General features: G+C 49.7%; 1 protein-coding gene and 1 long non-coding RNA gene across 3 annotated transcripts in view; one reads left to right on the top strand and one right to left on the bottom strand.

Annotated features, from left to right (window-relative positions):
- The window catches only part of LOC144580561 (uncharacterized), a 123,412-nt gene that overhangs the window by 45,761 nt on the left and 56,468 nt on the right, over positions 1–21,183 (top strand). The window lies entirely within an intron of this gene.
- LOC118151645 (putative speedy protein-like protein 3) lies at positions 2,951–20,490 on the bottom strand. The gene is made up of 9 exons (XM_035292062.3): positions 20,230–20,490; positions 19,087–19,305; positions 16,163–16,378; positions 13,517–13,732; positions 12,313–12,371; positions 11,000–11,085; positions 8,137–8,305; positions 7,917–8,020; positions 2,951–7,081 (listed from the first exon to the last, which is right to left on the bottom strand). The coding sequence occupies exons 1-8, from the start codon at positions 20,336–20,338 to the stop codon at positions 7,961–7,963; spliced, it is 1,134 nt and encodes a 377-aa protein (XP_035147953.1). The 5' UTR covers positions 20,339–20,490; the 3' UTR covers positions 2,951–7,081; positions 7,917–7,960.

The following is a 21,183-nucleotide window of genomic DNA, read 5'->3' as shown; positions in this document are numbered from 1 at the left end:
GGGTTCAAGTGATTCTCCTGCATCAGCCTCCCAAGTAGCTGGAATTACGGGTGCATACCACCACACCCAGCTAATTTTTGTATTTTTAGTAGAGATGTGATTCTCTCCCAGGCTGCTGTCAAACTCCTGACCTCAAGTGATCTGCCTGCCTCGGTCTCCCAAAGTGCTGGGATTACAGGTGTGAGCCACCACACGCAGCCTAAACTGCTTTTCTTTATGGATGACTCAGCCTCGGGTATTCATAGCAGTGCTACTTGAGCTGTAGTCCCAGCTACTGGGGAGGTGGGAGGATCCGTTGAGCCAAGGAGTTCGAGGCTGCAGTGAGCTATGATTGCACCACTGTACTCCAGCTTGGGTGACAGAGCCAGACCCTGTCTCTAAAAATAAGAAAGAAAGACAAGGAGAATTAAAGGCCATGTGGTGTACATCATCTTACTGGAAGATACCTAGTAGAGCTGCTTCCCCTGGTGCCAGGTTGCTCTGTGGGGGCTCTAGGGTAGCCCCTGAGATGATACTGAGCTGCTTTTCAGCATCCTGGTACTCAGCAGCCTCTCAGCCTATACTGGTCTTAGAATCCATTGGTTTTCATTGTCTGAATCCTTTGTTTCACTTGAGGTTGCAACTTTGTATTTGTTCAAGATCCTCCCTTAGTGAAGACTCTGCACTCCACCCACCTCCAGCATCGCTGGACTCTGATTTTTAAAGTACTTGGATTTTCTTTTTCTTTTCTTTGAGACGGAGTTTCGCTGTTGTTACCCAGACTGGAGTGCAATGGCACCATCTCGGCTCACCGCAACCTCCGCCTCCTGGGTTCAAGCAGTTCTCCTGCCTCAGCCTCCCAAGTAGCTGGGTCTACAGGCGCGCACCACCTAATTTTTGTGCCCAGCTAATTTTTGTATTTTTAGTAGAGACGGGGTTTCACCTTGTTGACCAGGATGGTCTCGATCTCTTGACCTCGTGATCCACCCACCTGGGCCTCCCAAAGTGCTGGGATTATAGGCGTGAGCCACCGCACCTGGCCAAAGACAGGAAGACTTCCAGGGAGGGAGCTTGCAGGTCACAGATTGGTGACACCCAAACAGATATATTCTTTTTTTTTTTTTTTTTTGATACAGTTTCGCTCTTGTTACCCAGGCTGGAGTGCAATGGCACGATCTCGGCTCACCGCAACCTCCGCCTCCTGGGTTCAGGCAATTCTCCTGCCTCAGCCTCCTGAGTAGCTGGGATTACAGGCACACGCCACCATGCCCAGCTAATTTTCTGTATTCTTAGTAGAGACGGGGGTTTCACCATGTTGACCAGGATGGTCTCGATCTCTTTACCTCATGATCCACCTGCCTCGGCCTCCCAAAGTGCTGGGATTACAGGCTTGAGCCACCGCGCCCGGCCCTTTACACTTCTTAAATCGCTCTCAGCTCCTCAGTCCGAGCCCTTAAATTCCACGCCATGGTTGCACGCTTGGTTAATCTGGGCACGCTCAGAGTATGTGACCGTCAGCCTGGGAGTCCATGGCAACTGAAAAACAACCGACAACTTCATTACATAAAAGTCGGATTGAGGCCTGGGGGGGTGCCTCATGCCTGTAATCCCAGGACTGTGGGAGGCTGAGGCGGGGGGTTCACTGGAGGTTCTCCTTACCTCAAGAACCTGAGGTAAGGAGAGACGATGTTTTGCCACCATAGTGAAACCCTGTCTCTACTAAAAATACAAAAATTAGCCGCGCGTGGTGGCGCATGCCTGTAATTCCAGCTACTCCGGAGACTGAGACAGGAGAATTGCCTGAACCTGGAAGGCGGAGGTTGCAGTGGGCCGAGATCGCGCCACTGCACGCCAGCCTGGCGACAGGGCGAGACTCTGTCTCAAAAAATAAATAAATAAATAAAAAGTTGAAGTAGATTTGGTCTGATGCAGTTACCGATTTTCAAGCCACGCCCCGAATGCCCTGCCGACACATTCCACTCCTCATTCATGAGGGAAGAGGGATGAAGGTCATGTTTCTGTATCTACTTCATGCTGACGGGGGCACTGAGTCCCCTAAAGTTGAGTAACGAAATTCTTAGGCTGCTGAGTTCAAATGAATTTTGGGGTCCCCCGGAGTTGCTGGAAGGGCTGGTATTGTTGTTGCAATACAGACTGAAGATGGAAGTGTTGGCGCCTGGAGGAAAAACAGCTTACCATCAGTTTAATATATAGGACTGAAAAGTAACAGGAGAGGCCGGGCGCGGTGGCTCAGCCTATAATCCTAGCACTTTGGGAGGCCGAGGCTGGCGGATCACCTGAAGTTGGGAGTTTGAGACCAGTCTGACCAACATGGAGAAACTCTGTCTCTACTAAAAATATAAAATTAGCCAGGCGTGGTGGCGCATGTCGTAATCCCAGTTACTCAGGAGGCTGAGGCAGGAGGAATGGAGTGAGTCCGGAAGGTGGAGATCTCAGTGGGCTGAGATTGTGCCATTGCACTCCAGACTGGGCAACAAGAGCAAAACTCCGTCTCAAAAAAAAAAAAAAAAAAAGGAAAACAAAGGAAAAGTAACAGGGAACAATGGCCACTAGGGCCCCCAGCAGAGGAAGAAACCAGGTGAGGTGTGGTAAAGTGGACTCGACTGCCTTCTAAATCTCAGTGGTTGGCTGGGTGTGGTGGCTCATGCCTGTAATCCAGCACTTTGAGAGGCCAGGGTCGGTGGATAATTTGAGGTCAGGAGTTTGACACCAGCCTGACCAACATGGTAAAACCCTGTCTTTCTTAAAGTATAAAATTATCTGGGTGTGGTGGTGTGTCCCTGTAATCCCAGCTATTCAGGAGGCTGAGGTGGGAGAATCACTTGAGTACGGGAGGTGGAGGTTGCACTGAGCTGAGATGGCACCACTGCATTCCAGTCTGGGGGAGAGAGAGAGAGACACCCTGTCTCAAAAAAAAAAAAAAAAAAGAGGTATGGGAGGTCTGGTTGGATCATTGCTATTCTGATGATAGACAAGGTATGGGAGGTCTGGTTGGAGCATTGCTATTCTGATGATAGACAAGGTATGGGTCTGGTTGGAGCATTGCTATTCTGATGATAGACACAGTGGTCAGCCGCTTTATCTATTATGTTGTTTCCTTTCATCATGGGGTGCTTATAATGCCGACAGCAAGCTGTGTCCCACTGCCTTCCCGTAGTGTAAGGAGTCATGGACGTCTTTTACAATAACCCGGTTCACATTTGCAGGCACTCATATCCTGCCTCTTCTATTTAGGGGCCACCTTATGGAACTCAGGTGATATCTACAGTGGCTTTTAAAATCCCCCAGGCAGGGACAGGTGCAGTGACTGACACCTATAATCCCAGCACTGTGGGAGACTGTGGTGGGTGGATCACTTGAGGTCATGAGTTCAAGACCAGCCTGGCCAACATGGTGACACCCATCTTTACTAAAAATCCAAAAAGTTATCGGGTTGTAGTGGCAGGCGCCTGCAATCCCAGCTACTTGAGAGTTCCAGGCAGGAGAATCACTTGAACCTGGGAGGCAGCCGTTGTAGTGAGCTGCGATTACCCCATCCCACTCCAACCCGGGGAACAAGAGTGAAATTTTGTCTCAAAAGAGAAAAAAAAGAAAGAAAAAAGAAATTCATCAGTGGAGTACCTCGCCTTATTTTATAAAGAGCTACTGAAGGACGCAGAGACATTTGGAGGACTTCCCCACCCGTGCAGCTGTCTTGGCCATGGCTTCTGAAATTTGCTATTTCAGTCACCCCGCTGATGACCTTGGCAATGGACTGCAGTTACCTGTTTAGGCCTTTCCGCGGCCCAAATCAGTGCCAGTATTTCTGTTGCACCTTTGATTCCATGTTATTTGCATTTAGAGGGCTCCCTTCCCCCCTTTTTTTTTCTTGAGACAGAATTTTGCTCTTGTTGCCCAGGCTGGAGCCCAATGGCATGATTGTGGTTCATGGCAACCTCTGCCTCCCGGATTCTAGGGATTCTCCTGCCTAAGCCTCCCAAGTAGCTGGGTTGACAGGCATGTGCCATCATGCCTGGCTTATTTTGTATTTTTAGTAGAGATGGGGTTTCTCCACGTTGGTCAAGCTGGTCTCAAACTCCCAACCTCAGGTGATCGGCCCTGCTCAGACTCCCAAAGTGCTGGGATTACAGGCATGAGGTCCCCTTTATTCCAGATCATCCCATGCGCATGGACCACAGAGATTGCATCTTGTGAGTCTGCAGAAACAGTAAAGGCCTTGTCCTGTCTTAGGTTCAGGGCTCAGGTTCATGCAGATTTTCCCGGCCCTCTGTACTGAAGTCCCTGTGGGAGGCTCTGGGCTGGTTTCCTGTAGGTAGAGAACTTCACGTCCTGCCCTTCACTGGCCTCTTTTCACATGGCTTCCTTTTCTTCTTCAACCACACGTCTATTATTAAAACTCTGGAAGTCAGCCAGGCGCCGTGGCTCATGCCTCTAATCCCAGCACTTTGGGAGGTCGAGGCAGACGAATCACTTAAGGTCTGAAGTTCGAGACCAGCGTGGCCAACATGGTGAAACCCTGTCTGTAATATTTACAAAAATTAGTCGGGTATGCAGATGGATGCTAGTAGTCCCAGCTACTCGGGAGGCTGAGGCAGGATAATCGCTTGAACCCGGGAGGCAGAGGTTGCAGTAAGCTGAGATCGTACCACTGTACTCTACCCTGGGCAAGAGAGCAAGACTCTGTCTCTACAAACCAAACCAAAGCAAAACCCTAACTTGGGATTAGCCTTCTCTTCTAATTTTTAAAAAAATATTAAGAAAAAAATAGATGTAGCTGCTATGTTGCCCAGGCTAGTCTTAAACCCCTGGCCTCAAGCGATCCTCCCTCCATAACCTCCAAAAGTGCTGGATTATAGGTGTGAGCACTGTTTCCAGACTTACGTTGTTTCTATATATATATAAAAATACAGAATTATCTTCCAGAGCCAATAAATATGTTCAAATAACCAAAACCTCATTAAGGAAAAATGTCACTTGACAGCAAATAAGCAACCTGGAGCAATCTGATCGCACTCACTGTGAAGATGAGAAAACTTCATGTTTATTAGGTTTCCCAAGAGATGCACAGGTTCCCTTGAAAACACACAGCTCATGGCCTCCTTCAAAACACACATCCTCTTCAAGGTAACATACAAACATGTCAATAAGAGGCAAAAATTAAGTCTGAGTTCTCACATTTCAAATCATACACTAAACATAAAATCCAAATTTATTTTTACAAGCAGTTAGGGGAACCATCACTTAGCTATACAAGTAATAGATATATTAAGTAAGTATCACAGATAAAAAGAGGGCTCGCGTCAGGAGCAGGTGTAATAACAAATAAAAAGTTTGACAGATAAAAGCTTTAGGATAGAAAGAATCCTCTCTTAAAAAGGAAAACAAAATTGTATTTATATATATATAATGGCTATAACACCCATCACACAACTTTATAGAAACAGCATCTGTCGGGGTCTGGCACGTCTGCCAGGGGGGCTACCGACCTGCAGGAGTTCCTGAGACCACCAACGTAGATGTCTCGTTCAACCTGAGGGAGAGAGTGCGTGGAAGTGAAAGAATATAGGAAAGTGGAGTCTGGAGGTCTACTTGCAGTCAAGCCACAACTTTATTTCTGTAGGTGACAGCTTTTATACCTTTTTTCTTGTTACATTTACTTTAGCTCAGCAGAAAAAGGGGGCAAACAGAAAAGGGAACAGAAATCACGCAAAAATAGTTGCCAGGGGCCTGTGATAACAGCTCACAAAGCAGTTTCAAGGGGGCTTGTGATAATAGCTTACAAAGCAGCTAAGAGTTAATACATGTTTTTCAAAGATACACAGTGCAAACAAACAATGGTGCCTTTAAGGTGGCTTGTTAACTATGCTTTCCATCAGGTGGTAGAGCAAAGGCTCAGCTCCTGTGAAAATATGGGCAGGGGTCTTTTGCCCCTCAGGAATCTCAATTGCAGCAAGCCTATTGCTTACACAGAGACTAAAGGGGATATGAAGCAGTCAGCACAATGTCCTCACAAACCTCAGGCCCTTACTCTGCATTCTGTTCTTGCCTTAGTAGCTTAGCCATTCTTTTCCCTCAACTCGACAGCCCTTGAGAGCGGGGGGCGGGGGGAGGCGAGGGCAGATAGGTCCAGCAGCCAAGATGGGGCGAGTCACGCTACTGTCTCAAGCCCTTGGCGTGAACGCTGCCAAGCATCTATTCAAAAACAGTATTTCCAAACTCTTTAAATAAATATAGTAATAATTCTATGCCCATCTTTTTCAAAATAAACCAATAAAATGTATAGTATATATTAAACATATTACAATATATCTAAGACATGTTAAAAATCACCACTGAATTCTCACAATTCAGTAACAAACACTAAACAGGAAATAAAAATTTCTATTAGAAGATTTACGGGAACTACCACATAGCTATAAATATAATAGACTATCATGTAAGTATCATAGATAAAGAGTGCTCGCTTCAGGAGCACATATAATAGATAAAACAATTTAATAAAAGATTTAGGATAAATGGAATTCTTTCTTAAAAAAGATAACTATATTTCTGTATATGTAACAGCTATAATTCTCATCAAAAACTCTACAGGAACAGCAAGCTTTCAAAAGTAAAACAATTTCCAAACTATTTGAAATAAACGTAGGAATAATTCAATGGCCAACACTTCCAAAACCACAAAAATGCATAGTATGCATGAAGCTACCTGTTACAATCCGACGGCACTCATACTTTACAAATAATTCTGTGCCAATCTGAGTGCCTGTACTGTGCCCTCAGATGCTCCTGGAGAGGCTGGAATTCAGCAATATAAAAAGGGAGGTGGTGCCGCAGGAAGGGGTGGAACCAGAAACACCCTTGGTTTCTCACTGTCCTCCACGGACTCCTAGAAGTATCGTCTCCCCGCCCCTCCACCCCTAGGAGGACAGCGTGGTCACGCTATTGAGGTCTTTCTAGAACAGTCCAGGTTCTTCTAGATGATCTGCACAAATGGCTCCTCTCCTCCTTCCTGGTGTATGTCTGTCATTAGCATTGGAATAAACTTCGTGCTGAAAATCCGCATCTCTCCGGGCCCAGTGTTCTGGAAGTGAGAGAGGATGTCAGGCTTCAAGGAAACAGTTCTCTAGGAAGGTCATTCACGTCTTGTGTCAATTCTAACTAAAGTTCAGAGCGATTGATCAATCCAGTTTCATCTCCTGCCCTTCATTCTCTAGCCTGATGTTCAATTGTGATACGCACACTTCGGTGACCCGGACGCCAAAACTCACTTAATACACCCAAGGCCATCCCCAGTTATCTATTTCCTAGCCAGGACTTTCTGTGGGTCTGCCCAGGGAGTAGAGCACCCTCAGACAATGTGGCTTTAGACTTCATCACATGTGGCCTTTCATGTCACTTAAGATCTAAACTGGTAATCAGGTTAGATACGGTTCTAATGTGACAACATCAGGAACCACGAGTCCCGGAGCCTAATCCATAATCCTACTTCGTAATGTTGAAGTCTCATGCTGAGTCCTCAACATGGCTAGCTGCACAAGATGTAAACCGAATCTTCACTGAATCCTCAACCCAAATAGGTAATTCAAGTGTGTCAATCCTAATGAACCTCCTGGAACTCAGTATTTCTGATGAATTTTGAGACAGGGTCTCACTGTGTCGACCAGGCTGGAGTACAGTGGCAGGATCAGGTCTCCCTGCAGCCCCAGTGTTCCAGGCTCCAGCGATCCTTCCTCCTCAGCCTCCTGAGTAGTTGGGAATAGAGATGCCTCCCACATCACCCAGCTAATTTGTGAATTTTTGTGGAGAGTGGATCTCGCCAAGTTGCCCAGGCTTGAAGCTGGATCAAGCAATTGAGTTCCTTGGATTGTCTAGATAGACACAATGTTCTGCCTTGACTATGGGGGATGCAGACATACCTTCTCTCAGGCCGATGACCTTAGGCCTCCATGGTGCTGTAGCTCTAGAAAAAGAGGGCACGATCTCGTGCCCACACCCAATGCTCTGGGTCGTAAGCCTGGATCTGCAAAAACAAACGTCCCTTGAGAAAACAGGGACCCCCACCCCAGGATACCCCTCCATCCCCTCATCTAGCCTCCAACCACCCGATTCCTCCCCACCTCCCCACACCCTACCCACCTCCTCCAGCTCCTCCAGGGAAACCCAAGCCCTGCAGTGCATGGAACAGAAGAACTGGAACCGAAGCTTCTGGAATAAGGGTTGCTGGGAGCGGTTCTTCCCATACAGGAAGTAGAAGATGGCTTGTTTGGGGCCCTGGTTGTCCTCCTCCATGTCATTGGCCAGGTAGCTGGGGGCAGAAATCAGACTCCTGTGCAGGGGCACCACCAGGAGAGACCTCTGGCTGAGGTCAGCTTCCCAGAGAGGAGGGTGGGGTACCTTAGCTCAGGACTGGCACCCACCCTGCAGAGAGCCATGCCTTCCTCAGGAGGGCCCTCCTGGACAGATGCCTGCTGAAGGGCACCCCTCACACCTTCGGGATGGAGACAAAAAGCCAACTGGTGGCCAAGAGTGGTGGCTCAGGCTTGGAATTTCAGCACTTTGGGAGGCTGAAATGGGTGGGTGACATGAGGCCAGGAGTTTGAGACCAACCTGTTGAACATGGTGAAACCCCATCTCTACTAAAAATACAAAAATCCCCTGGTATGGTGGCACACACCTTAGTCCTAGCTACTCCAGAGGCTGAGGCACAAGAATTACATGAACCCAGGAGGCCGAGGTTGTAGTGAGCTGAGATAGGTCTGCTGCATTGTAGCCTGGGAGACAGAGCGAGACTCTCTCTCAATAAATAAATAGGATGGGAGTGGTGGCTCATGCCTGTAATTCCAGCAATTTGGGAGGCTGAGGCGGGTGGATCACCAGGTCAGGCGATTGAGACCACCCTGGTTAGCACAGCGAAACACCGTCATGTCTACTAAAAATACAAAACATTAGCTGGGCCTCGTGGCATGGGCCTGTAGTCCCAGCTACTCAGAAAGCTGAGGCAGGAGAATTGCTTGAACCCGGGGGGCAGAGGTTGCAGTGAGCCAAGTTGGTGACATTTTACTCCAGACTGGTTGATAGAGTGAGGCTCCATCTCAAAAATATATATATATAAAATGTATATAAATAAAATTTAATAAATATGTAAGTAATTGTCCAAGTGTGATGGCACAGCCCTATAGTCTGAACTAATCAGGAGGCTGAGGTGGGAGGATCACTTGAGCCCAGGAGATGGAGGCTGTAGTGAGCTCTGATCTCATCACTGCACTCCAGCTTGGGAGACAGAGTAAGTCTCTGTCACGAAAAAATAAAATAAATAAAATACATTGATATTTTTCCAAGATCCTGCCTTCTGTAGGCATCTAGTCTAATGGCACTGGGAGAAATCAGGGCAAAAAACCTCATCCCAATGTCACATTATAATAGGATGTCACTGGTGTGCTACGGGCATACAGAGGTGGGAAGATAAGGGAAGGCATCACAGAGGCTGTGGGGTGAATTGATGTCAAGGAATGGGTGCTTCCCTTCAGAACCACACGTGTGCAGGACCCCAGACAGAAAACACACATGCAAAGTCGAGTGGCGGGTGTTTGGAAGGAGCGGTGAAACCAAGCCAGGAAACACCAGGATGGGGAGCCTGTTTGGCTGCAGAGAGATTGTAGAGAGGGTGGAATTGGCACTGTGGCCCTGGCCTCGGTTTGAAAAGACATCAGCTAGGGAAGCTGTTCAGGTGGGTAATGGGGGTCGGACCTGTGCTTTGGAGAGATGTTCCGGCTGCACCAGGAAGCCCCCTGGCTTGGGGACAGGCTCCAGGAGACCCCAGCAGGGAGCATTTGGCAGTGGATTGGAGTGAAGCGAGGCCTGAACTGTGGCCTCTGTCATGGGAACCCGGAGGAGGACGATGAACCATTGCATGTGGGGTTGATGTGGGAAGGAGAGAGACAGAAGAACCAGAAGTGGCTGTGCTGGGGGAGGCGTCGTGTCTGCTCCTTTTTCTCTCCCCTTAGGAGGGGTGGATGGTTCCTTTGGTTTTATTCTTTTACTTTTAAACTGGCATTTGAGTTTGGTTTTGCTTTGAGAAAACATCTTGCTTTTTCACTGAGGCTGGAGTTCAGTGGCTTAATTAATCGTAGCGTACTGCAACCTCTGCCTCCTTGGTTCAAGCAGTTCTCCTGCCTCAACCTCCTAAGTAGCTGGGATTACAGCTTCACACCAGCAGCCCCGGCTAATTTTTTTTGTTTTTTGAGACATAGTCTTGCTCTGTCATCCAGGCTGGAGTGCAATGGCGTAATCTTGGCTCATCGCAACCTTTGCCTCCCAGGTTCAAGTGATTCTCCTGCCTCAGCCTCCTGAGTAGCTGGGATTACAGGCACATGCCACCACACTTGGCGAATTTTTGTATTTTTAGTATAGGTGAGGTGTGACCATGTTGTCCAGGCTGGTCTTGAACTCCTAACTTCAGGTGATCTGCCTGCCTTGGCTTCCCAAAATGCTGGGATTACAGGCGTGAGCTACCGCACCTGGGCTGCTTTTGTTTTCAGAAGGAACAGTTTAAGAAGGCCATTGTATAAGCCTATCTTGTTTACACACAGAGTAAAGAGGACAAATAAATGAAAGAACAGGGCCAGGCGCGGTGGCTCACGCCTGTAATCCCAGCACTTTGGGAGGCCGAGGCGGGTGGATCACGAGGTCAAGAGATCAAGACCATCCTGGTCAACATGGTGAAACCCCGTCTCTACTAAAAATACAAAAAATTAGCTAGGCATGGGGGCACACTCCTGTAATCCCAGCTACTTGGGAGGCTGAAGCAGGAGAATTGCCTGAATCCAGTAGGTGGAGGTTGCGGTGAGCTAAGATCGCGCCATTGCACTCCAGCCTAGGTAACAAGAGCGAAACTCCGTCTCAAAAAAAAATAAATAAATAAATGAGAGGTTGGAATCCGACTTGCCCTGCTGTCCCAAGGTGTTGGATATTCACAGATAGGAGGGAGCAAAGCACTCACAGAGCCAGGAAGAAATGAATGCGTTCGTACTGCCAGGAGAAGAGGCCGGCGCGGCTAAAATATGCTATGACCATGGCCAGCAGGTACTGATGGAGAGAAAGGAACACAGAGAGGGAGAGGTCACATCTTGGAAAAGGCAGATTGTGCAGATGGGGAAATGGGGGCAAGGGAGGGTTTGCCCATCAGAGGAGGGACCTCAGTGTTGGGGTGACTGTGCTCATTGGGAAATAGTGAGGTGGAAGGGTATTAGAAGGTCGGATGCAAATCCGAGAAGCTGGAGGAAAGGATGTTGGTGATGCTCCCAGGATGGTGAGCTCCCATGGGACCTTTGCAGGGAGTGTGTCTAGGTTGGCTGGCGTCAGGAGGGTCTCGTGTGTGCGAGGCAGAGAAATGTCCCAAAGAGCTGAGAGTGGAGGGGCCGGGAGCTTCAGGGCTGTGGCCAGACTATGCCCCAGGGCTCAGATCGCTAAGGACCCCTAGGATAGGCAGGGGCCACTCACTCACTCTGCAAGAAACCTGCAGAGTCCTGAGGGAGATGCTGACAAATCATAAAAAGACCAAGAATAGCTGGAAGTGACGGCTCAAGCCTGTGACTCCAGTACTGTGAGAGGCCCAGACAGGAGGATCACCTGAGCCCAAATTTGAGAACAACCTGGGCAACATAGCAAGACCCTCTTTGTCCAAAAATTTAAAAATTAGTCGAGCATGGTGGTGGCATGTGCCTGTAGTTGTAGCTACTCGGGAGGCTGAGGCAGGAGAATTGCTTGAACCCAGGAATTAGAGACCACTGTACTTTATCCTAGAGAGCAGAGCTAGCCTCTGTCTCAAAAAAAGCAAAAAACAAAAAGCACACACAAAAAACCTGGGTTGGCGCCAAGACTCAAGACTGTGGGAGGTGGCTGGGCACAGTGGCTCATGACTGTATTAACAGCACTTTGGGAGGCCAAGGCGGGTGGATCACCTGCGGTCAGGTGTTCAAGACCAGCGTGGCCAACATGGCAAAACCCTGTCTCTACAAAAAACACTAATATGAGCCAGGCATGGTGGTGCACGCCTGCAATCCCAGCTACTAGGGAGGCTGGCAGGAGAATCGCTTGAACCCTGGAGTGGGAGGCTGCATTGAGCCAAGATCGGGACACTGCCCTCCAGCCTGGGCAACAGAGCAAAACTCTGTCTCAGAACAAAATAAGACTGTGGAGCATCAGGTGGGAGCTGGTGGAGGAGAGGGGAGTGGAACTGTGGGTGTGGAAGCTGTGCCCTCCCCCAGGCTGTGTGTTGGAACAGGAACACAGTTTCGTGGAGAACGACCTTACCTTGTCGGATGCCCTCAGATCTTTGTCCCAGGCCAGGAATTTTTTCACGACAGGATCCTCTGTGATTAGAGAGCAGATTTTAGTGTGAGAAGCAGAAAGGAGTTTCCATGGGAGAAACAGGGCAGCCAGGAGAACTGCGCCTCCCTGGGGAAAGTCTCAGGATGGTGGCCGCAGGTGAGGTGGATGGGAGAGGAGAGAATGACTTTCACTGGGCAAGGGAGAGAGGCTCCCGCTCTGAGACTGCCCTGAGAAGAGGCCAAAGGAGGCCCTGGGTGTGAGAATCTACCGGCTGGAGAGCTGGGAAGAAGGCAGGATGCCCTCCCCGCAGACACGCAGGGACCCCTGCAGAGTCAGAAAGTCATTCCCATCAGCAGGGTGTGACCATGGCCTTGGCATCCCCCTCTAGGGATGGAGATACTTAGGTTCAGAAAAGTCAGCAACAGACATTACGTTTCTGAGGGCACAACTGAAACTGCTTTCTTTGTTTTTTGATCTTGTTTTTCTTTATTTTTTAAATTTCTTTATTTCATATGGCGTCTTACTCTTTTGCTAAGGATGGAGTTCAGTGGTGTGATACTGGCTCACTGCAACCTCCCCCTCCGAGGTTCAAGCAATTCTCCTGTCTCAGCCTCCTGGATAGCTGGGATTACAGGCATGTGCCACCACACCAGGCTGAGTTTTGTATTTTTAGTAGAGACGGGGTTTTGCTATGTTGGTCAGACTGAACTCCTGACCTCCTCAAACTCCTGACCTCCTCAAACTCCTGACCTCAATCGATCCACCTGCCTCGGCCTCCCAAAATGCTGGCATCACAGACATGAACTACTGTACCTGGCCTTGGTTTTCCTTCTTTGACAGGGTTTTGCTCTGTCACCCAGGCTGGAGTGCAGTGGTGCTGTCATAGCTCACTGCAGCCTCAAAGCCCTGAGTTCAAGCGATCCTCTTGCCTCAGCCTTTCAACCTCCTGGGATCTCAGGCATGAGCCAGGCGCCTGGCCTGAAAGCAAGCTTTCTGACCCCAATAGCAGACCTTGATCAAGTCTAGCTGAATCATCTATGGCCTCCTAAGTCCCTCATGAGTGATCACTTCTGAGTCCTCCCACATGGAGAGCTCACCCACTGGGGCCATATATTTCCCATGGGAAAAGTAGGGTTACGGGAAGTTTCTTCTTTTTTGAAAGAACGGGATTGGCGTGTCCTCCTACCAAGCAGCCTGTTGAAGGCCTGGTGGTGCTCCGGGAGCACGGTTGACACTCGTCGCCGCTTAATTTTCATCTTGAGCCCCTGAAGCCTCTCCAGCACCCAGGTCTTCTCAGGATCGGGGGTGCACTCCTTCCCTGTCTCCTTCTCTGTCTCCTCCTCAGATTCGTCCGACCACTCCCTCTTCCTTTTACGGCAAAGGATCCAAGGTGAACTGGGACCTTCCCAAGGAGATGAGTAAAGAAAGCAGGCCACCGTGTAATGCTTCTGCAATTGATCACCGTAAACCCCGACCCAAAACCCCAAAGCACTCTCCATCCTCCCCGGCCCCGCAGACTCCTGGCTTTTCCCTTGCTGAACCCCATGTGCCTCTCCTCCTCCTCCCCATTCTTCCATCTGTCTGTCTTCAGAACACTTCCTCATTTCCTTCTCTGGTCCCTGGCTCTCTGACCCCATCCTTTTTTATTTTTTGAAACTATCTTGCTTTGCCACCCAGGCTGGATTGCCCATTGTTGTGGTGCAATCTCGGCTCACTGCAGCCTCCGTCTCCTGGGTTCCAGTGATTCTCCTGCCTCAGCCTCCCAAGTAGCTGGGGTTACAGGTGCCCATAATGCCTGGCTCTATTTTGTACTTTTAGTAGAGACGGGGTTTACCATGTTGGCCAGGCTGGTCTCATATTCCTGGACTCAAGTGATCCTCCTGCGTTGACTTCCCAAAGTCCTGGGGTTACAGGTATGAGCCACTGCATCCGGCCCTAGTCCCTCCTTTCTTCCCCCACACACTCCCTCAGATGTTCCTTCCTGACTTCTGGGTCTTTCTTTCTTTCTTTCTCTCTTTCTTCCTTTCTTCTTCTTCTTTTTTTTTTTTTTTTTTTGAGACAGGGTCCCACTCTCTCAACTAGACTAGAATGCAGAGACGCAATCTCAGTTCACCGTAACCTCCGCTTCCCAGGCTCAAGAATTCTGCTTCAGCCTTCCAAGTAGCTAGGATTACAGGCATGCACCAATACTGCCTGGGTGATTTTTGTTATTTTAGTAGAGACAGGGTTTCACCATTTGGGCAGACTCATCTCGAACTCTTGACCTCAGGTGATCCAACTGCCATGACCTCCCAAAATGCTGGGATTACAGGCATAAGCCACCGTGCCAGCCCCCTCTCTTCTTCTTGGTCAATCCTCTCCCATCTCTCCTTCCTCTATTCCCCTCACCTGATGGTCCTGGCACTTCATTGTCCACCACCTCCGGGAGGAGTACCCTAAGGTGCTAGGCTGGGGGGCTCCTCTCCTCAACCTGGGGCTGAGGTTGACAGCTGGCCATGATCTCTCCCAAATTCTGTTCCCTCCCATGAAACCTGGTCCCTGTTCTGTCCAAAGCCTTCATCCAGACTGTACTAGGACCCAGAGGAGTGCATTGTCTAGTCTCAAGGCTGGGGAGAAGTCGGGTGTGGAGAACAGCTCTGAGAAGATGCTGTTGTCCACTTGAGCTCCCAAGCACCCACGGAGTTCAGTCTTTCCAATCAGGAAGGTTGGAATTGCAGATGTCTTTCGTCATTCCAACCTGGCCAACTGTTTGAAGAAAAACATAGAGATGAGGCACGGTGGCTCACACCTGTCATCCCAGCACTTTGGGAAGCCGAGGCAGGCAGATCATGAGGTCAGGAGTTGGAGACCATCCTGGCTAACACAGTGAAACCTCATCTCTACTAAAAATACAAAAAAATTAGCCAGGCTTGGTGGTGCTGTCCTGTAATCCCAGCCATTTGAGAGGCTGAGGCAGAAGAATTGCTTCCACCTGGGAGGCAGAGGTTGCAGTGAGCCAAGATTGCGCCATTACACTCTAGCCTGGGTGATAGGGCAGGCTCCTTCTCGAATGAATGAATGAATGAATGAAAAGTCAGCAAGGGACAGTAAGTTTCAGACAGGACAGCTAAACTTCTTTATTTTTTTGATTTTGTTTTCCTTTCTTTTATTGTTATTTATTTTTTGGAGACAGACTCTCACTCTGCCACTAAGGATAGAATGTAGTGGTGCAATCTCGGCTCACTTGCAACCTGTGCCTCCTGGGTTCAAGCAATTCTCTTGTCTCAGCCTCCGGAGTAGCTGGGATCATAGGCATGCACCACCATGCGCATCTAATTTTGTATTTTCAGTAGAGACGGGGTTTCACCATGGTAGTCAGGCTGGTCTCGAACTCCTGACCTCATATAATCTACCCACCTTGGCCTCCCAAAGTGCTGGGATTACAGGCATGAGTTCTGCACCTGGACTTGGTTTTTCTTCTGAGACAGGGTTTTGCTCTGTCACCCAGGCTGGAGTGCAGTGGTGCAGCCATAGCTCACTGCAACCTCAAAGTCCTGAGTTCAAGTGATGTTCTTGCCTCAGTCTCCCAATGTGCTGGGATCTCAGGCATGAGCCACCATGCCTGGCCTGAAAGCAAGCTTTCTTATCCTATCACTGACCTTTATCAAGTCTAGTCAAATCGTCTGTGGCCTCCCAAGTGTCCCTCAGTAGTGATGCTTTGGATCCTCTGAGTCCTCCCACATGGAGAGCTCACCCACTGGGGTGCATTTCCCATTGGGAAAGTATGGTTATGGAAACTGTCCTCTTTTTTACAAGAACAGGATTGGAGGTGGTTTCTGGGGTGTCCTCCTACCAAGCAGCGTATTGAAGGCCTCATAGCGCTTAGGCAGCACGGGTGACACTCGCCGTCGTTTGAGCTTCATCTTGAGCCCACACAGGGTGTCCAGCACCCAGGTCTCCTCAGGCTCAGGGGTGCGCTCCTTCCCTGTCTCCTCCTCCAGCTCCTTCTCCGATTCATCCGACCAGTCCCTCTTCTTTTGCCAAGAAAGGAAATTAGGCGGGCTGGAATCTACCCAAGGAGATGAGTAAAGAAAGCAGGTCACCGTGTAATGCTTCTGCAATTGATCACCTTAGACCCCAACCCAAAACCCCAATGCACTCTCCATCCTCCCCAGCCCCGCAGACTGTTGGCCTCTGTGAGCCATTTTTCCATCTTTCTCCCTTGCTGAACCCCATGTGTCTCTCTTTCTCCTACCCATTCTTCCATCTTTCTGTCCTCAGAATGCTTCATTTCCTTCCCTAGTCCCTGGATCTCTGACTCCCTCCTTTTTTTTTTTTTTTTTTTTTTTTGGTGAGACAAAGTCTTTCTCTGTCGCCCCGGCTCGAGTATAGTGTTGCCATCTCGGCTTGCTGCAAACTCCATCTCCCGGGTTCCAGTGATTCTCCTGCCTCAGCTCCCCAGGTATCTGGGATTACAGGTCCCCACCACAATTCCCAGCTCATTTTTGTATTTTTTGTAGAGACAGGATTTTACCATGTTGGCCAGGCTGGTCTCAAACTCCTGGCCTCAAGTGATCCACCCGCCTTGGCCTTCCAAAGTGCTGGGATTACAGGTGTGAGGCACTGCGCCTGGCCTGAGTCCCTTCTTTCTTCCCAACACCTTCCTCAAGTGTTCTTTTCTGATAACTGGGTTCCTCCTTTTTTTTTTTCCCACAAATGGTCTCACTTCCTCACCCAGACTGGAGCGCATTCTCGGCTCACTGCAACCTCCACCTTCCAGGCTCAAGCGCTTCTCCTGCCTCAGCCTCCTGAGTAGCTGGGATTACAGGTGTGCAGCAGTATTACCAGGATCATGTTTGTGTTCTTAGTAGAGATAGGGTTCCACCGTGTCGGCCATGCTGCATTCAAACTCCTGACCTCAGGTGATCCACCCACCTTAGCCTCCCAAAGTGCTGGGATTACAGGTGTGAGCCACTGCGCCCGACCCCCTTCCTTCTTCTTAGTCAATCCTCTCCCACCTCTTCTTCCTCCAGTCCCCTCACCTGATGGTCCTGGCACTTCATCATCTACCACCTCCAGAGAGAGCACCCCAAGGTGCTAGGCTGGGGGCTCCTCTCCTCAACCTGGGGCTACAGTTGACATCTAGCCATGATCTCTCCCAAACTCTGTTCCCTCCCACGGAACCTAGTCCCTCTTCTGTCCAAAGCCTTCTTCCAGACTCGACTAGGACCCAGAAGAGTACATTCTGTATTCTCAAGGCTGGGGAGCAGTCGGGAGTGGAGAACAGCTCTGAGAAGATGCTGTCGTCCACCTGAGCTCCCAAGTGCCAACAAAGTTCAGTCCATCAGGAAGACTGGAATCTCTCATGTCACTGGTTATTCCAACCTGGCAGCCAGTTTGAAGAAAAACACAGGAGGTGGGCATGGTGGCTCATGTCTGTAATCCCAGCACTTTGGGAAGCCGAGGCGAGCATGAGGTCAGGAGTTCAAGGCCATCCTGACTACCACAGTGAAACCTCGTCTCTACTAAAAATACAAAAAATTAGCCGGCATGGTGTGATCCTGGCCTGCAATCCCAGCTACTCAGGACGCTGAGGCAGGATAGTCGCTTACATCCAGGAGGCGGAGGTTGTAGTGAGCCAAGATCACACCATTGCAGTCCAGCCTGGGTGATAGGGCAAGACTGCCTCTAAAAAGCAAATAAATTCAGCAAGAGACATTAAGTTTCAGAGCGCACAGCTGAAGCTGCTTTCTGTGTTTTTTTATTTTGTCTTTATTTTTATTTATTTTTTGGAGACAGAGTCTCACTGTGTCACCCAGGCTGGAATGCAGTGGCGCCATCTCGGCTCACTTGCAACCTCTGCCTCCCTGGTTCAAGTGATTCTCCTGCCTCAGCCTCCTGAGTAGCTGGGATTACAGGCTTGCGCCACCACACCTGTCTAATTTTCTATGTTGAGTAGAGACAGGGTTTCACCATGTTGGTCAGGCTGGTCTCCAACTCCTGACCTCAGGTGATCTACCCACCTTGGCCTCCCAAAGTGCTGGGATTACAAGCATGAGCTACCGTGCCTGGCCTTTGTTGTTCTTCTGAGACAGGGTTTTGCACTGTCACCCAGGCTGGAGTACAGTGGTGCAGTCACAGCTCATTGCAGCCTCCAAGTCCTGAGTTCAAGCGATACTCTTGCCTCAGCCTCCCAGTGTGCTGGGTTCTCAGGCATGAGCCACAATGCCTAGCCTGAAACCAAACTTTTTTTTTGTTTGTTTGTTTTTGAGACGGAGTTTTGCTCTTATTACCCAGGCTGGAGTGCAATAGCGCGATCTCGGCTCACCACAACCTCCGCCTCCTGGGTTCAGGCAATTCTCCTGCCTCAGCCTCCTGAGTAGCTGGGATTACAGGCAGGCACCACCATGGCCAGCTAATTTTTTTGTATTTTTAGTAGAGACAGGGTTTCACAATGGTGACCAGGATGGTCTCGATCTCTTGACCTCATGATCCACCCGCCTTGGCCTCCCAAAGTGCTGGGATTACAGGCGTGAGCCACCGCGCCTGGCCGAAACCAAAGTTTCTTATCCCAATCACAGACCCTTATCAAGTCTAGCCGAGTCCTCTATGGCCTCCTAAGCGTCCCTCATAAGTGATGCTTAGGAACGTCAAGTCCTCCTGCATGGAGAGCTCACCCACTGTGGGCCATATTTTTCCCATGTGAAAAGTATAGCTATGGGAAGCTTCTTTTTTAAAAGAACAGGATTGGAGGTGCTCTCTGGCGTGTCCTCTTACCAGGCAGCGTGTTGAAAGTCTTGTAGTCCTCAGGGAGCACGGGTGACACTCGCTCTTTCCTTAACTTCATCTTGAGCCCAGACAGGGGGTCCAGCACCCAGGTCTCCTCAGGCTTCTTCTCTGTCTCCTCCTTGGGCTCCTCCTTAGATTTGTCCGACCACTCCCTCTTCATGTTCCAGTAAAGGAACTTACTCGGGGTGCGGGGTTCTACCCAAGGGACTGAGTAAAGAAAGCAGCCACGGTGTAATTAGTGATTCTGCAGTTGATCACCTTAGACCCCGACCCAAAACCCCAAACCGCTCTCCATCCTCCCAGCCCCGCAGGCGGTTGGCTTGTCCCTTGCTGAACCCCATGTGCCTCTCCTCCTCCCCATTCTTCCTTTTCTCCTCAGAATGCTTCCTCATTTCCTTCCCTGGTCCCTGGCTCTCTGAGTCCTTTATTTTTTTTTTTTTAAGACAGAGTCATGCTTTGTCACCCAAGCTGGAGTATAGTGGTGCCATCTTAGCTCACTGCAACCTTCATCTCCTGGGTTCCAGTGATTCTCCTGCCTCAGCCTCCCAAGTAGCTCGGCTTACAGGTGCCCGCCATAACACCTAGATCATTTTTGTACTTTTTGTAGAGACGGGGTTTCAATATGTTGGCCAGGCTGTCTCAAACTCCTGTTTTTAAGTGATCCGCCTGCCTCAGCCTCCCAGCGTGCTGGGATTACAGGTGTGAGCCACTGGGCCTGGCCTGAGTCCCTCCTTTCTTCCCACACACCCTCCTCAGGAGCTTCTTCCTGACTTGTGGGCCCTTCCTTTTATTTGAAACAGGGTCTCAGTCTTTCACTCAGACTGGAGTGCCTTGGCGCGATCTCGGCTCACTGCAACCTCCACGTCCCAGGCTCAAGCGATTCTCATACCTCAGCCTCCCAAGTAGCTGCGATTACAGGCACGCACCACTACCGCGCAGCTAATGTTTGTATTTTAGTAGAGACAAGGTTTTGCCATATTGGACAGGCTTATCTCTGACTCCTGACCTCAGGTGATCCACCCGCCTCATCTTCCCATACTGTTGGTATTACAGGTGCGCGCCACCTCGCCCGGCCCTCTTCCTTCTTCTTAGTCAATCCTCTCCCATCTCTTCTTCCTGCAGTCCCCTCACCTGATGGTCCTGGCACTTCATCATCTTTCATCTCCAGGAGGGGGTACCCCGAGATGCTAGGCTGGGGGCTCCTCTCCTCAATCTGCGGCTGCACTTGACAGCTGGCCATGGTGTCTCCCAAACTGTGTTCCCTCCCACGGAACCTGGTGCCTGTTCTGCCCAAAGCCTTCTTCCACACTCTATCAGGACAAGTAAAAGTACGTTATCTGTTCTCAAGGCTGGGGAGAAGTCAGGAGTGGAGAACAGCTCTGAGAAGATACTGTTGTGTACCTGGGTTTCCGAGCGCCCACGGAGTGCGGTCCAATCAGGAAGGTTGGAATCTCTGATGTCATCGGTCATTCCAACTGGGCAACTAGTTTGAAGAACAACACATGTAACTGCCAGGCTGGTCTCTTTTCCTGGACATCCAGGGTCAATAGTGTCTGGATCTCCTGGGGTCAATGGTGTTGTGGGGTCAGTGGTGTCTCCTGCCACTGTCCCAACCTCAGACCATTATCCAAAAGCATCTTCACGGTCTCCGCATCCCTCTGTTTTCTGTCCCAGCTCACGCCTCTAATCCCAGCACTCTGGGAGACTGAGGCAGGCCTATCACGAGACCATCCAGGCCAAGATGATGAAACCCTGTCTCTACTAATAATACAAAATTAGCTGGGCATGGTGGCGTGCGCCTGTAGTCACAGCTACTTGGGCGGCTGTGGCAGGAGAATAACTTGAACCTGGGAGACGGAGGTTGCAGTGAGCTGAGATCCTGCCACCACTGCATTCCAGTCTGGTGACAGAGTGAGACTCTGTCTTAAAAACAAACAAACAATAAAAACAAGGTTGTGTTAAAGATGTAGAGGACCTTTGTGACCTGACCAAGGATAAAGAAGTTTAGCAGCCTTCCGCCAGGCAGCAGCAGCCTTAAATCCCAGCTCTTGGAGGCCGAGGTCAGGAATTCAAGACCACCCTGAC

This window comes from Callithrix jacchus, chromosome 2 (genome assembly GCF_049354715.1).
Source record: "Callithrix jacchus isolate 240 chromosome 2, calJac240_pri, whole genome shotgun sequence".
Lineage (NCBI taxonomy): Eukaryota > Metazoa > Chordata > Mammalia > Primates > Cebidae > Callithrix > Callithrix jacchus.
Note: the sequence above shows the minus strand (reverse complement) of the source record. Positions and strands in the feature narration are given on the sequence as shown.